This window comes from Ctenopharyngodon idella, chromosome 7, assembly GCF_019924925.1.
Source record: "Ctenopharyngodon idella isolate HZGC_01 chromosome 7, HZGC01, whole genome shotgun sequence".
NCBI classification, from domain to species: domain Eukaryota; kingdom Metazoa; phylum Chordata; class Actinopteri; order Cypriniformes; family Xenocyprididae; genus Ctenopharyngodon; species Ctenopharyngodon idella.
Window position 1 is genome coordinate 31,231,997 of NC_067226.1, and position 18,021 is coordinate 31,250,017.

General features: G+C 33.1%; 1 protein-coding gene across 2 annotated transcripts in view; it reads left to right on the forward strand.

Annotated features, from left to right (window-relative positions):
• Positions 1–18,021, forward strand: part of elp4 (elongator acetyltransferase complex subunit 4) — an 89,019-nt gene that overhangs the window by 43,716 nt on the left and 27,282 nt on the right. For both annotated transcript variants that reach the window (XM_051900625.1, XM_051900627.1), the window contains 2 exons: positions 1,087–1,195; positions 6,636–6,742. In XM_051900625.1, coding sequence (XP_051756585.1) covers positions 1,087–1,195; positions 6,636–6,742 — 216 coding nt within the window. The remainder of the gene's footprint in view (positions 1–1,086; positions 1,196–6,635; positions 6,743–18,021) is intronic.

An 18,021-nucleotide genomic window follows, 5' to 3' on the forward strand; every position in this document is an offset into this window, starting at 1 on the left:
ACATGTCCTGTTACACCCCTAGTGTATATATATACACACATTATGTAAACACAAACTTAGTCCATTTCATAGCATAAATGTAAATTTGTGTTATTCCTGCGTGCCACAAAACCTTGTTGAGCTAAAAGGCATTTAAAGGCATTTTTACACCATTTAACAGCAGATATTTTTGGAACGAAAGCATTAATGGATAAGACGTCTTTGCTCTGATGCGGATGGGATCTTTGGATCTTTCTCTGAGTTGATGTGGCTTTGTGCTTACGTTCATCCAGATTTGTGCCGTATGGCGACGCTGCATGAGTTGTGCGATCAGAGTAAGAGAGACAGACAGATTTGGAGAGCATGTGTTTGAGGGAATCAGAGCACTCAATGTGTTTGAGCACCAAACGTATGTTCTGCTCTGATCTGATGGATTTAATGTTACACAATGCAACCAAAGGCAGCAGTTCACAGAGGTGGCATCCTAAGATAACTTAATACCAGTTTGGATGCCATGATTAGTGCTAGTGCTTATATGTTTAAGCATCATTTTGATGCATTGAATGTTATATTTTACATTTTCAGAGGAAGTAAATATGAGTAATGTTTGCCCATACAATCTTGTTTGGGCAAACCATCGCCAGGCTGTTGCTATGCTGTTCTGGATGGTTTATAATTGGTTAAAAAGTGTCTGTGATATTCTGGCCCAATTCCGGCCCGTATCACCATATGTGTGAAAAGTAATCGTCCACCTCATTTATCATAGAGAGTGGTGTTGGTAAAATGGGTACTTTTTTTTATTTTATTTTTTTTATCTGGTGATTGAGGTAGTTTTGGATCTATAAGCTCAGGCTTTGTTGTAAGATCATGAATTCCGTCTCCGGAATACCCTGCTCCATTTTTTTCCGAGAGATAATGTTGACCTAATTCAGTTCTCAGAGCAAAGAGAGTGAAACCCCTGCTTGTAATGAAGGGTTTAATTAGCATGCTCTCAGCATCGCTCTAGATGTTTCTACGTTTGCTTGTACACTTTTAATTGGACTCTTCTCATGTATTTCCTGTCTTTCTCATCCATTCCCCCTCTCTCTTTCCATCTCGCACTCTCAGAACAGAGCCGTAATGGGGCGAATAATCAGACTGAGTGACACAGCCATCGCTCTGGAATCATTCAGAGGCTCGGAGAAGGAGACCAACCCACTTTACAAAGACTATCATGGTGAGAAGAAACATACAAAGAGTTCAAATACACTGACAAAAAAACAAAAAAAAACAAACCCAAAGCTTAAGTATTAAACATTGGCTCGTAAGTCATTCTGTAATAACTGATACCTATTTTGGTAACACTTTATTTTACGGTGTCCTTGTTACACATATTACATGTAGTTGCTGTAGTAAAAAACTATAAATTATGCATAATTACATGCGACTAACCCTCACCCTATAGTAAGTACATGTAGTTAATTATTATTACTCAGTACTTAAATATATAATTACACTGTAACACGGACACCTTAAAATAAAGTGTGTAACCCCTATTTTTAAACAATGGGATTTAGATTTTTGGTTGTCCTTGTTACAGTGTAATTATACATTTAAGTACTGAGTAACATTAGTTAACTACGTATACTTACTACAGGGTTAGAATTAGATTTTTGTTGTAGGGTTAGTATTTATGCATAATTTATAGTTATTACTATAGTAACTACATGTAATATGTGTAACAAGGACACCGTAAAATAAAGTGTTACCAGATTATATTATATGTCAGACAATAAATCTGATAAAAAAAATAAAAAAAATCAACATATCTACTGACCGTAATGTCATGAGGACCAGAGTTATTATCATTAATTAACCATTAATTTGTTACATAAAATAATAATAAAACAAATTAAACATATTTTATTTTAGCAAGTTGCCAAAAAAACATTTCTTATTTTTCGTTTAGGTTAAATTCAAGTACTTTAATAATAACTGAAATTAAATAAACTAAAACTAATAAATAAAAATGATTAAATGCTATATTGACATTTGATAAAACACGATAAAATTATTTAAACTAAAATTAAAGTGAAAACAGAAATAATACAAATAAAATCTAATTCAAATTATTAACAAAAACTATGATAGTATATCAATGACATGAGGGTGACTCAGAATCAGTGTTTTTATTGTCAACTAAAACTATTAAAAATTGTTGCTGTTATTTAAAATGAAGCTGAAATGAAAATATAAAGCATTATAGGATAAAAAAAAATATATGTATATGAATATTAGATGAAAGACTTTAACTTGAAAATAGAAATATTCGTTAACACTTTATTTTAGGGTTTTTTTTAACTAGTTGCTTATTATTATGCATATTACTAGAATATTGGCTGTTTATTAGTACTTATTAAGCACATATTAATGCCTTATTCTGCATGACCTTATTCTACATTCTTAATCCTACCCAATACCTAAACTTAACAACTACCTTACTGACTATTAATAAGCAGTAAATTAGGAGTTTATTGAGGAAAAAGTCATAGTTAATAGTTTATATGTGTTCCCTATACTAAAGTGTTACCAAAAAAAAAACTATTAAAAAGGACAAAAGCACTTAATCTCACGTGAAAACTGAATATATAGAAAAATAAAAGCTATAATAGTAATAATTGTATATAAATAACTGCATAGAACACCTCAGCAAATGCATAGCAACACCCTGACAACCATCCACAACAGTCTAGAATCACGACAGACACTCCTCACATTTCTTCAGAAAATCTATTTTCAAAAGATGTTTTTTTTATTGGTCCCTCGTCTGATTCATGCCTTTTGCATCATCCTATCTTTCTGACTCTCTCTCTCTCTCTCTCTCTCTCACACACACACACACACACACACACACACACACACACACACACACACACACACACACACACTCTGGCTCAGTAAAGTGCATTAGTAGAAAGGGGCAGGCAGGGTGGACCTCTCTCTAGCTGTCAGCTCATGTTAGTGTGGCCGTGTTCAATCAGACGTGCTCCTTGGCAGACAGGCCAGGGGGAGATTCAGCTGCCACGCACACACACACACACACACACACACACACACAAGCACCCAGCACAGCCCTCAGGGGCCGCAGAGTTGCAGAATCAATATTTTCATACTGGCTGAAACCTCTCTGGCCACACTGCAGATGAGGAAGATCTTTGGGGCTCGCGCTCTTTCCGTTCTCTCCCTTTTTCCTCTCATTGTGCCTCTTTATATTCTCCCTTGTTTTCATCGTACACTCTCTCTCCATCTCTTCATGTTGCATGCTTTATCTTTTCATCTCTTTTGTGTCCGTCTTTCTGTAAAGGTCAGTTTGTTTACAGTTTTCTCTCCTCATTTCCGCCCCCTGCCCTGTTTCTTTTTTGCATTCATTTGCTCCATGTGTACGGAATGGCCGAAGGGGGTGTGGTTCACAAACACTAATGACCTCACATGATTTTATTATTCATTTAGTTATTTACTTACTTATTTGCTTACTTATCTTAATATTTTCTTTTTTAAGGTGCTTATCAGATACGAATTACACTCTAATGTTTTCAATTTCATGAGTTAGTACTTTTAAAAAAATGTAACAATAAATAATATGTATTTATAATGGTATTTTTTATTTATTTGTTAATGTAATTAATTACTTTAACTGTTGTTGAGCAAATTGGATGCTAATGATTTCAATTTATTGAGTTTTTTTATTGAATAAATAAACAAATCATCTGAGATCATTAGTTTTATTTGTTTATTTATTACTTATATTTCTTTATTAAGATGCTTATCAAATATTTATGAGCAAATTAGTCTCACTCTAATGTTTTCAATTTCATGAGTTAGTACTTTTATTTATTGCTACATTATTTTAATATTTATTATTTTTTATAATGGTATTTTTTATTTATTTGTTAATTTCATTAATTTCTTCAACAGTTGTTGAACAAATTGGATGCTAATGAGTTATTTTATTGAATAAATAAACCATCTGAGATCATTAGTTTTATTTATTTATTTATTGCTTATGATATTTCTTTATTAAGATGCTTATATATATTATTCTTACAGTAATGTTTTTGATTTCATGAGTTAGTACTTTTATCTGTTGTTACGTTATTTTAATTATCATTTTATTTTATAATGGTATTTTTTATGTTTATTTGTTAACTTTAAGATGCTTATCAGTTGTTGATGAGCAAATTAGATGCTAATGATTTCAATTTAATGAGATAGTTCTTTTATTAAAAAAATAAATCATCTAAGATCATTAGTTTTATTTATTTATTTATTTATTATTATGATATTTCTTTATTAAGATGCTTATCAGATAATTATGAAAAATGTTTTTAATATCTTGATTTAGTACTTTTATTTATTGTTACCTGATTTTAATATTTATCTTTTTATTTTATAATGGTATTTTTTTATGTTTATTTGTTAACTTTAAGATGCTTATCAGTTGTTGATGAGCAAAGATGCTAATCGCTATTTAATTAAATGAGTTAGTTCTTTTATTAAATAAATGAATTGAAATGTTTGTTTTGTTTGCTATATATATGTATATAGCAAAATATGTATTTAAAAAATAGCAGTTTTGTCAGTGTTGTTAATTTCTGATTCACATTTTTATTTTAAATATCAGGCACAGTTACATTTTGTCAGAGTGTTATTCATTTTATAATATTAAAAAAATTGTTAGGTCAGTCACTTGTGTCAATTTTATTAATTTAGTTTATAGTTATTTGACAAGTTAAAACTAACACACACATGTATTGAATGGATGAAAATTGTAATTGTTAGAGCATTTGTTCATCAATACAGATGTTAGAAATTAATAATTTCAAGTTCATGCATGTTTATGAGATAACATATTTGTAAACAAATAAGAAACTAATGATATTAATGTTGCTTGAGTTGTATGTGAATCACCTCTTTTTAAAAATACAACGCAATGCTTTCCAGGTGGTTTCACAAACGTCTCAGAAATGCATGTATCCTTACTTTTTAGTGTTTTTTTTAACAGTTATTGTCAGCTTTTGCTATTGATTTTCACCTCATTTCGTGAATAATGCTTTGCCATAAGGTCTTAGTGAATGTGAAGACGTACACGAGGCCACTCTTTCTTTTCTGTGGTGCGTCTACTGCACAAAGCATGTTGGGAGTTCTGTCACAGCGAATCAACTCGAGCGGAATCAACCTAGCGCACGGGTCCCTTTACAAGCGGGGCCTAACACACACACACACACACACACATGCTCTTTCCGTCCTCTCATCCCCCTCATCTTGGTCTTCAGTGCTCCTTTTTAATGTCATATTTCTACTGGCCACATAACTGAGGGAAAAAAAGAGATGGAGGGAGGAATTAAAGAGGGCGAAAAAGCTTTCTCTCCTCCCAACATGCCCCTGTGCCGACTGACCTTGTTTTACCCCATCCTCCACTCACCTCTCTTGCTTTCTCTCCCTCCCACCAACCTATTTCTCTCCTCCTCCCTCCGTTGCACTCCTTCTCTCATATGTTTTGGTTTCTGCCCATTGGTGCAGCTAATAAAATAATGGTTGATACAATGCTATAGTGGCCAGTGTGAAAGATGATAGCTACATGTGCCCACAGTAAAACTCAGCAGACAATGAAAGCCAGAGTCTGTTTAAATAGGTAACAGGCAAAACAAAACCTGGGGAAAATATTTGCTACAGAGCATGTTTATTAGCCTGTGCGATATATTTTGAAACGTCATGCCCTGCCTCAGATTTTTGAGCCAAATGGATTTTGAATGCAGTTTCGACCAAAAAATAAACCCATTCATATAAGTTGAGCCTTCTGTAATCATTTACTCGCCATCATTGAATGCTAATTAAAACTCGGACCAACACTAATTACACCTTCGTCCCCATAAGCACTACATTGTGTACACTAGTGTGCAAAAGTTTGGGGTCAGTAAGATTTTATTCAGCAAGGATGCATTAAATTGATCAAAAGTGACAGTAAAGACATTTATAATTTTTATTTTTTTTTAAATATTCCTATTTCAAATAAATGCTGTTATTTTAAGTTTCTGTTCATCAAAGAATCACGGTTTCCACGAAAATGTTAAGCAGAATAGTTAGGCAAATAATATTAACATTATTTTTCAAAGTTGTAAATAAAATAAAAATTGTTTTACAAGAAGATATTTTACTTCAAAATTTCACTTTTAATTCAATGTGGCACTTGTCTTTTCTTTGTAATTATGAAATTTACTAGTAATTTCTGAGTGAAAATTATTTCAAAGTAAATCCTACTATTTTTTTCAGTGTTCTCAAGCAGCAGATCATCATATCAGAATGATTTCTGAAGGATCATGTGACACTGAAGACTGGAGTAATGATGCTGAAAAATCAGCTTTGCATCACAGGAATAAAATACATTTTAAAGTATACTGTAATAGAAAACAGTTCTTTTAAATTATAATAATATTTCACAATATTACTGTTTTTACTGTATTTTTGATCAAATAAATGCAGCCTTGGCGAGCAAAAGAAACATCTTTCAAAAACTTTTGAATGGCAGTGTATACTGAAAAATATCTCTGACAGTATGTATTTCCAGCACGTTTCTGCAGTGATATGATTCAATGTTAATGTCTTCTGTGTTTGTTCAGGTCTCCTGCATGTTCGTCAGTTGCCCCATCTGAACTGTCTGTCATGTGAAGTACCCGATACGAAAGACTTGGCCTTCAAACTTAAGAGGAAGCAGTTCACAATTGAGGTGAGTTCACAATAATGCTGTCACAGTACACCAGATAAAGTCTCCTCTTATAGGTTTCTTTGAATAATGTTCGTTTTAATTTATTTAACTCCTGCTAGCATATATTTATGCAGCTTTTTTATCTTAACGTTTGTTCATTCTGGTGGAAAACCTAAAGAGTATGACGTTACTAGGTGCTAAAAAATTACTCCTTTTAATTGCGAATTTTATTTTCCTCCCCCATGTCTCTCGAATCGGTGCACATATTAGGAGGTCATGATTATGAATTGATGTCCACATTAGCTGTGCTTCACTAATTCCTGTTTATTTTCCTGAGCTATTGAGTGTCAATTTGAAAGGTTGAAACTATTGATTTTAGTCTGGAGATGTTACATCTTAAAGAATAACCTCAAAAGACTTTCTTTCTGAAGACTCATACATACACTTTCATTAATGTGTAACTTGTTTTTGCTGTAAATTATATGGTATTCGGACAGGTCCGGTCAGAAATAGTTACTCCAAAAAAAGTACTTTAATAAGTAATAATAAGTAATTACATTACTTTTGCTTTTTTTTTTTCACCTTGGCTGTGAAATGAAACGCAAATGTAATGTTTATCCAAGTCATTTTTGCTTATTACTATGGTTGAATTAGATCATCAAAAGTCAGCAGCAAAGACATTGTTTAATAAAGTGAGATTAAATTCATAAAGTATATTTTGTGTTATTCATGTTCACACAGCGCACACACAACGTGTCTGCACTCGATTTCTCTCAACATGAGCTCAGGAGAGGAGTCAGTAGATAAATGGAAAAACAAAGTAACTTGCCTTACTTGTTTGAAAAACTAACTCGGATTTTTTGTTTCAAATTTAAGTTATGCGTTGTTTTATTAGTTACTTGAAAAAGTAATCTGATTACATAAGTCTACTCTTATAAGTTTCTTTGAATATATATATATATATATATATATATATATATATATATGTGTGTATATATATATATATATGTGTGTATATATATATATATATATATATATATATATGTGTGTATATATGTGTATATATATATATATATGTGTATGTGTATATATATATATATATATATATATATATATATATGTCCCAGTAATAAATGAACAATTTAGCTGTTTTACCTACAACAGATACAGTAGATGTAATTCTGTAACTTGCAGCAAAAATGTTGAAAATGTTGTGGTTTTGATACTAACATTTCTGTTTTGACGACTTAAAGCTACTTGTTGCTGACAATTACTGTAAGTTGAGTTTAAAACCTGCTGTCATGTTGGTAATAATTCATGAATTAGTTGTTGAGATTGTAAGATAAAATACAACCTTGTTTATAATAAGAGATCTTAGTTTGGCTTGCTATGTTAAACTTTAAAATTATTTTGCATTCATTTGCAATAGAAAAGTTTTAAATATTGGTTTCCTTTGGTGCTTGGCTAGTGTTCATTTTGGACCCTGGTTGTATGTTTACTACCATTACAAACTCTTCAGCACACACACACACACACACACACACACACACACACACACACACACACACAATCCACTTCCAACCAATGAGTGCCTGTCCATCAAGTGGAGACAAATGAAAGGGCCCGAGCTCTTACTGAAGCCCCATCATTGGCCCCTAATTAAGTTATCACCGTTGAAGCTGTTAATAGTTAATCAGGAAGTCTATTGTCTCCGAAGGACCAGTAGTCTTTGTCTTTAAACGCTCTCTAAGGCAGAGACCTCTCATCCACTCCTCACTAGATTTATAGGGTCAATAAAAGTCAAGGTGGTTTCCCTCAATGGCTGTTTAATGAGCCGACCGCTTTGAGTTTGTGGAAGAGCTCAGATGTGGGTTTGTGTTGGAGCAGCGCTGAAGAATTTGTATCTTTTTGGGCAGTGTAATATACCTGATCTTTTAACAAACGCCTTTTTCTAATGCTTCAACTGATCAAATGTATACCTTAAATACAATGTAAGATGCTTTGTGTCTGCCAAATGCATAAATTTAAAAATCATAAACAAAATATGCATGTAAAATCATTGTAATATGCTGATTTGTTGTTCAAGAAACATTTCTTATTATTGTCATTGTTGAAAACATTTGTGCTACTTGGCGAATTCAAATGTAAACAAAAAATATCATACTGACACTAAACTTGCACTCTAAAAACATTGGGTTAAAAACAACCTAATTTGGGTTGTTTTCAGCCCAAGGCTGGGTAAATATAGGGCATAACACATGTTGGGCTAATTTTACCCAGCATAATGGGTTGATTTTAATAATTCACTTTTACTATAGTACTAGTTTTTTTGTTTGTTTGTTTGTCTGTTTTTTTTTTACCTCAAATATGAATTAGTGCTTACCAATTAACTTAAATCCTCTAAAGTTTTGTAAAATACTCCACACAACCACTGGTTTGCATGATAACTTCCTTAATTTTCGGTCATATTTTACAGTATAGCATATTTTATACCATTTTTAATATGTAGGCTATACATATTGCCTACATTTAAACTTAAATTTAAAAAACATTAGAAGTAACAATTAAAGGGGACCTATTATGCCCCTTTTCACAAGATGTAATATACGTCTCTGGTGTCCCCAGAATGTGTCTGTGAAGTTTCAGCTCAAAATACCCCACAGATCATTTATTATAGCTTGTCAAATTTTCTCCTATTTGGGTGTGAGCAAAAACACACCATTTTTGTGTGTGTCCCTTAAATTGCAAATGAGCTGCTGCTCCAGAAGAGGGCGGAGCTTTAACAGCTCGCGCTTCGGTCGCTCAACAACAACAAAGCTGGAGAATCTCACGCAGCCAAAATGAGGATTGTCAGTAACGGTGTTCAGCCTTACATTGTTCAAACCGGAGTCAACACTGATGGAGAAACTCTTACAACATAAATTAATTGATTTACAGCACAGTAAGGATTTTATAGATAAAATAAAATGTAGACAAACCAATTCAATGGCACTGAGAACTGCTCTCTTCTGAAGAGGATGCAAAAAGCTTGCGATAAATAACTCAACCGCTGGGTTGCTACGTATGACCCAGGAGCTGGGTGACCCAGGAGCTGGGTAACACAAAAACTACCCAAACACTGAAAAAACATAATTTGCATAATTTTACTCCTGCAGATTTTGTGCTCACACCCAAAGTGTGGCATATAAAGCCACCTCTCAGCACTAAATTGAGTTGTTTTTCACTGCTTATTGTGCTTAAACAGTGAAATACACACAAAATAATGTCAAAATGCCAGTCTTGGTGAGTATTCACATAAACACAGTCAGTTATGTATTAAGTGAACGTAAACAGTTGAGAAAGAAAACACATGTGTAACAGTATAATGGATCCGTGCGTCAGGTCTTAAAGTGACAGCAGCCTAATATACCTGCTGCCAAATTATGAGATAATATTAAAAATATCTATATGGCAGTTTTTTTACCTATGGTATTGCTGTCAAAATTGTGGCCAGTGAAAATGTTGAGTGGCTAGTAACTTTGGAAAACCACTAGCCACAGTGACTGCTGAGCAAAAACGTTAATGTCAAGCCCTGCCTAAACCCTAAACAGTACTGCAGTTAATGTATGTATTTTATCAGTTCATGCATTCCCTGAGAACTGAACCCATGACCTTTTGGGTTGACAGAAATGCTATATATTTTATTTCACAAATTTCTGTATAAATATTACCTTTCTTCATACAACAACACAATTTAAATGAATAGTTAGAAATGAGATCATATGACAACGTGTTCTTGATTGGAGCTGCGTCAGGTGTGATGACATCACAATCAAGGGGACACGACAAACTAGCAGTTGAGAATTTCTCAGGAAAATTTGATGTGAAATCATCAGTAAAAGGAAGAGATAGTGACTTGTCTTCATGAGGGATTTTCCCCATTTGATCCTACTGTACCATTCTAGTCTATAACCTACAGACAGGCCTTTGATAAATAGTGTTGCACCAATACCGTTGTCACACGCACAAACAAATGTGCCGTGCAGAGTTTATACTGGGTGAAACGAAATTCATGCAGTGAGTTTTCCCCGCAGGGCTGTTGGTAGCGTGTGTGCGCTCCAACCACATGCCATCATTCCATGAATATATCTGTGATGCAGTCTTGATGGGAAGGCTTGACAGAAGGACACCAATTGTTTATGTATGCTTACATTATCACCACATCAAGAATCAAGTACAGTATTTACTATAAAAAGGTCATATAAGGAAGAATCAGATTTTTTTTTTTTAAATCTTTTGACATTGAGAGCTTGGTGGACTTTTGGCATGTCTGAATTAACCTGAATTATGACTTGAAATATGATATGGCCCCTTTGCCACCTGCTCGCTGGAAACGTTGAGACATTGTTCTTGCTAGCCATGCCATCATTCCAACCTTCATTCCTACAAAGAAAGACATGCTCGTCACCTTCCCTTTAAGATGAGTCAGTGTGAATCAGAGGTCTGATCTGTGTTCAATGATTGTATTTGAAAGGTGATTGGCAGGCCAAGTGTGTGTCAGTCAGGTCGTTTAGAGTGCACACGTCAATCAAAGATTAGCCATGTCATGGCAACATGACCGCAGAAAGATGTGTTTTCACACATAGAAACCATGCAAGACATGGAAACCTCAATTTGAAATTTTAGCCTGAATCATTCCGAACTTGAAACTTTCCGAGCTTGAAACTTTCTTGTATGCTCGATTCATTCATTATTTTTAGGGATGCAGTGATATAGAAATTTGGAGTCATGTGTTAGAATTATATTTGTTATGGTCGATAACTGATAATAGTTTATTTTGATGATTGATCATCATCACTTTGCTTGATTTATTTTTTATTTATTTATTTTTTTAAATTATTATTATTATTATTATTTAAAAAAACTTTCATGCTTAAGTCTTGCCTCAAGTGAAATTAGGCATCAGAAAAATTTAATATATATATATATACGCACGCACGCACACATACACACAATACAATCTAAAATTACTAATAAAATAACTATAATTATCATTTTATTAATAATTTTGTATTCATTCATTAATAAAGAATTTAATGCATTATTTTATTTTTTATTTTATTTTATTATTTGGGGTCATGTGTTATAATTATATTTGTTATGGTCAATAACCGATAATAGTTTATTTTGATCATCATCACTTTGCTTTATTTATTTATTTATTTTATTATTATTACTTTAAAAAACTTTTTCATGATTAAGTCTTGCCTCAAGTGAAATTAGGCATCATATATATCATATAATATATATATATATTATACACACAATACAAGCTAAAATTACTAATAAAATAAAATAACTAAAATTACCATTTTATTAATTGGTATTCATTCATTATTATTTTATTTTTTTATTTTATTATTTTTTTTTTATTTTATTGTTTTATTTTATTTAATTTTATTATTTTATTTTATTTTGCACTGTGTTGTGAAGATAGGAAGAATTTGAATCTAATCAACCGAAGAAGCTAAAATATGTCTTTTAATTGGTTTAACGTTTTCATTTGTTAGACATTTTGAGTAAATCTCAAAAAGCCTTCCCAACTCTCAAAAGAAAAAAAAAAAAAAAATTAATTTAATTTAATTTGAATTTATTTATTTATTTATTTTGCACTGTATAGTGAAGAAAGAAAGAGTTGGAATCTTATCAACAGAAGAAGCTAAAAGTATGTCTTTTTTAAGTTTTTTAACATTTTGAGTATATCTTGCCTTCCCAACTCTCAAAAGCAAATACAGCCATGCGTGATTTTGCTGATATTCTGCCTGTCTGTTGAAGTGAGTTGCTGTGCTGTAATGTAATTAATGCAGGCTGGGTCTACATGCTGTCACTCAGCTACCCAGAGGAGCATTTTGGCTGCTTGTCTTTGACTGACTGGTAAAGTTCAGTTGGCGGTTGATGAGCAGTCAATTGCCCAGAATGCCCTGCAGCCAGAATTAACCTCTGTCCCTGTTCCGGCAGGTAGAGAGAGAGAAAGAGGGGTTATGAGGAAAATCGTGATTAGCAAACACTCACGCACTCAGTTGAGCGCTCGACAACGAGTGGGGTGATCAACTGAGGATTCAGACAGGAATGTAAGAGGTATGTGATTAAACTATACTTACCCTAGTGTGACACCTGACCCAAACTTGAGCCAAACACACCTTGAGGGTGCTGGGGTTTTTAGAGGTGAGGTCAGATACCTTCAGCCCAGAATTTGGGTAAAATTAGCTGTGGAGGTACAATCTTGAAAGATCAGCACTGGGTTGAGTGTCATTATCTATGAGCATTTTAATCGCAATACCTGCATTGCTTTCCTTGGACTGATTGAGCCTTCAAGTTGAGGGCATATTTAAGACTTGTGTGGACATATTTATGGTGTTATGTCAGAACATTGGTTTTATAATTTTCATAACCACACAAGCATTCCTTTAGTAATTGTTTTTTTGTTGTCCCATCTTAGTTTTGAAGGTTCTGCACCTGCGGCAAGATCTTGATTGATTGGTTGTGTCTGGGCCAGCCTATTTGGGTCTGGCTGGTTGGGCCTTGCTGCCGTGATCCAACTATCATATATATATTTGTAAAGTTTTTGGAGAGTTAGTTAGTTTTAGTGGTTGACCAGTATGCGTTTAACAGTGACCAATATCAAGTAACAATTTTTTTTTCTTTCTTTCTTTTTTTATTTATTCATTCAGGCAATTATTTTAATTTTTAATCAATCATTTGGTCTTTTCTGCAAATCAGTGAAGTATCTGTGCTTTTGGATAGTTTTAAACTAAATTTAGGAGAAATTATTACTGTAATTAAAATATAGTAAAACATTGTTGCTCGATCATGTAAATTAATGTTAATAACTTATTGTTGTATCATTTGAGTGTTGATTTACACTACCATTCAAAAGTTTGGGGTCAGTGCTATTTTTCTTTTCTTTTTATAAAATATTTTTTTATTATTACTGTAATATATTCCTTGAGGTTTTCTTATAATGTTAATAAAGTTGTTTGCACAGAAAATCCAAATATAAATGCAGAAAAACGATTATTTTCAACCTTCATTCTGACCCTCTGTCTGAAATGATCCGTTTTTAAGGTTGACTCCTTTTAAAGGATTAGTTCATTTCAGAGTTAAAATTTCCTGACAATTTACTCACCCCCATGTCATCCAAAATGTTTGTCTTTCTTACTTCAGTCGAAAAGAAATGATTACCAACGGGTTAAAGGTCCAAATTGCAGTTTCATTGCAGCTTCAAAGGTCTCTACACGATCCCAGACGAGGAATAAGTGTCTTATCTAGAGAAACGATCGGCCGTTTTCTAAAAAAAAAATAAAATAAAATTACGTAATCACGTTGGAAAGGTCACGTGTGACGTAGGGCGAAAAACTCCAACTTCAAAATTGTCCGACATCGTTGTTTTACCTTTTTATTGTAAAGGCCATTTGACTTAGTCTTTGCACATTCGCTTTGTAAACTCTGGATCTTTCTGACTACGTCACACGTGAACTTTCCAACACGTGACCATTCTAGTAATCGTTCATTTGAGCAATTAGTCAACTAATTGCACGTGTATATTAATAAGCCATATAAATCATAATAATGAGCCTTTAATTGCCTATCTATACCGGTAATACATAGCCTAATCAGCTCTCAAGCGCACGCATAAATTTTTCCGCAGCGCACAAGAATGTGTCGTGAAAAACACAGCAAGGAGACTGTCTAAACATTTTAATAATTTATTAAGTCAATTAAGAGATTAAGTCGACGATGCTGACTTGTCATCTTCACAGTAGTGGACGCACCTATATGCACATTTCATATGGATTACATAATCTGAGAATATTTGTTTTCCACTTGAATTGGTTGACAAGCGCTTGACATTTCAAGCTATCTATAGATATATTTCTCAAGTCTGTGAGGCAAGTATACTTTGAGTTTTGGTTTATTTATATTTTTACAGTTTCGAATGATATATTACTCTTATCTGTATGAATAAAAATGGAGTATTTTATGTTGTTACCGCCGTTATCAGGAAAAAATGCAAGCGATCGCACCGGCGCCTCTATGTCTTGCAGTAAAGTGCAAACACTTGGATATGCACCTAATAATAGCGCACATTAATCTAGGTTAACGTTAGAGTGAGAGCCAAGTAAAGTTGCTATTACTTACATGTTTCGAAAGCTAAGCCATATTTGAGGTCGATGGATGATAGGCGAGCATTTGTATTTCCTGACTGACATACTGTAATTACTGTAAAAAAAATTTTTTTTTTTTTTCTGCGACTAACTGACTAATGCAATTTTTAGTCGACTAAGTCTCTTCCAGTCGAGTAACGATTATTCAAATATTAGGGGGCAGCCCTACCTACAAGATTTATAAAAAAATAAATAAATAAGTAAAATAAGATGTGTCAGTACAGTAAGTGGGCGTCACCACCTAAGAAACTGACCAATTTTTGGTCATGTGACCATATATTTACAGCCTGTCACTTACAGCTGCATGTGCTTAAGAAATGATAGAAATGACAGAAATATTTTTATGCTATTTATTTTTTGTCTTATTTCTCTTTGCATAGAGGACAAATTTAATACAAACTTTCCTCAACATTAATGTACAGTAGTTTCATGTGTTGTCGAATGACCTCATTATGTTGCATGTTCACTTCAGCAGGTGGCGTCTAGACAGAGGTGTTAAAATTCGATTAATATTGCTTCAGGTTCGTTTTTACACTAAATGAAAGTTCAAGTCAAGTGCATTGCATTGTATGATACAGTATTTCACGCAGTGTGCTTTGCATTGACAAATTTGGCAAATGTTTTAGGCCATGCATGAGCAATACTATTCATGGTATGCATACTGCATACTACTTTCTTTAAAAAAATAAATAGTAGTGTGCCATTCTGAACATACCCTATGTTATGAAAATGTAGGTTATGAAAGTAAAAGCAAGGATGAGACAAGTATTGTGTACTTGTGGGATAATCAGATCAACATATCCTGATTGAAAATGTATTAAGTAATTAGACTGATGTTGTTTTTAATTGTTAAACGGTTAATTTCTGACTCCGCTTCCCTCTGCTCCTGGAATATTTGAGCAGATACATGCAATTATTGCCTCTTTAGAGGTGCACTGCTTCACTTTAAATAGTCAGCGACACAGTTTGAGCTAAACTTGCCATCATCAGCAAAGTCCGCCTCACCCCCACCTGGTCCACTGTCGGCCGGTTCAAAGGTGGAATTTTGATCCGGAGCAGAAGATGGCCGAGTAGAAGTCTTTGTCGGTTCTGGCATGGCTGCTAAAAATAACTTTCCCACACTCTTGAAATGCTCCAAGGGCTTTCGCAGTACTTTCTTTCAACTGACAGCTAGTTTTCTGAACTCTGTCCACAAAGTAAAAATAGCTTTGTGCATCATAAAGGATATTTTGCAGGTGAGGGGTTTTGAGAATTGCAGTTGGTTAGTAATGGTAAGCCTCTGGTTATGTACAAATCCAGTTCCCTAGTTGTCAGTGACTATATACTTAACACTTGATGATGAAGTTTTTAATGTTGAAAGGAGGAATTATTGGGCTGCTTTGTCCTACCTCTTTTTCTTCTAAAGGTTGCATAAATCAAAACCTTTAAACAGGCAGTCGTTGAGTAAGTGGTCATAAAAACTTGGTGAATTTTATGACCATCTTTACCCTGACACCTACAGCTGGCTGCTTTTCAGTGGAACCCAAACAGATGACCGAGGTCACTGGAAATGCAAATTAATGAGTTCTCAATGCACTTTAATGTAGATTAATAGATTATTCATGAGTCAAAATGGGGGGGTCCTGATCCATTTTAAAGAATGTTTTTGAGACCAAAGCCCAGCTTTGTGAACTGTGAGCCAACCTGTGCTATTTCTGCTTTAGACAAACTTTCCCATCGTAGCTAATGAGGAGGAGTAATGCTGAGTGACAGTGGTATTGGGACAAGGGGCGGGGCTACAGTATGTCAGAGCCAATCATGTTTGAACTGACAAATTACACTCAAGCACTGCTAAAGTCTTCATTAAAATTTCACAAACACATTTTTTACTCTAAAATTTATATGATTGAATCATTGGAAAATAGTTGTTTTAATCAATTATTTGCTTTTTTACCATAATAAAGACTATTTTTGGTTTGTGAAAACTTTATACTTAAATTTAATTTATATAAATATAAGCCTATATTTAATTTTTTTTTTTGTGTATATTTTTTTCGTTTTAGTAAACTGTATGTAATCTAAATATTTAAATTAAATATTGACATATTAAATTACTGCTGTTCTATAAAGTATTGTCAGAAATTTTAAAATAAACTAATACTTTTATTCCGCAAGGCCACGTTAAATTGATTTAAAGTGACGGTAAACACTTGACAATGTTACAAAATATTTAATTCATATAAATAAAAGCCTATATTTAAATTTAAATATTTTTTTAGTTTTTGTAAACTTTATTCATAATCTAAATATTTAAATTAAAAATTGCCCTATTAAAGTATTGTTATTATATAAAGTATTGTCAGTAATTATTTTAAGAAATTAATACTTTTATTCAGCAAGGCTGCATTACGTTGATTTAAAGTGACAGTAAACACTTAAAAATGTTACAAAAGATTTAATTGATATAAATATGAGCCTATATTTTAATTTTAAATTTTTTTTAGTTTTAAACAATTTTATATATAGTCTAAATATTTATATTGGCCTGTTAAATTATTGTTATATAAAGTATTGTCAGTGAGATTTTGTTTAAAGAAATTAATACGTTTGTTCAGCAGGGACGCATTAAATTGATTTATAGTCACAGTAAACACTTGACAATTTTACAAAACATTTCTATCTCAAATGTTGCGCTTTTGTTTTTAATGAGAAAATGGCAAAGAATTATGCAGTAAATTAAAAAAAAAATCGTAATTCACTCACACATATAAGCTAGTCTTCACTGTATAAATGAAACATTTACATTAACATTAAAAACACAGACAGCAGCAGAAATATTAGGCTGCTGTCACTTTAAGACCTACACATGTTGTCTTTCTCTTTCACTTTCACTTAAGCCACAACCGACTGTGTTTACTAGGATACTCGCCCAAACGGGCATTTTTTGACACATTTTTTTGTGAATATGTCCATTCAAGCGTGAGACAATGTGAAACTGAGCTCAATTCAGTAGTCACGGGCTCTTTGAGACAGGGCTTTCTGGGTGTGTGCTTCAGATGTTTGCACACACTAAACTGAATAAAGTGAGTAACGAATTGATTTCCTTTTGCGTTGTCT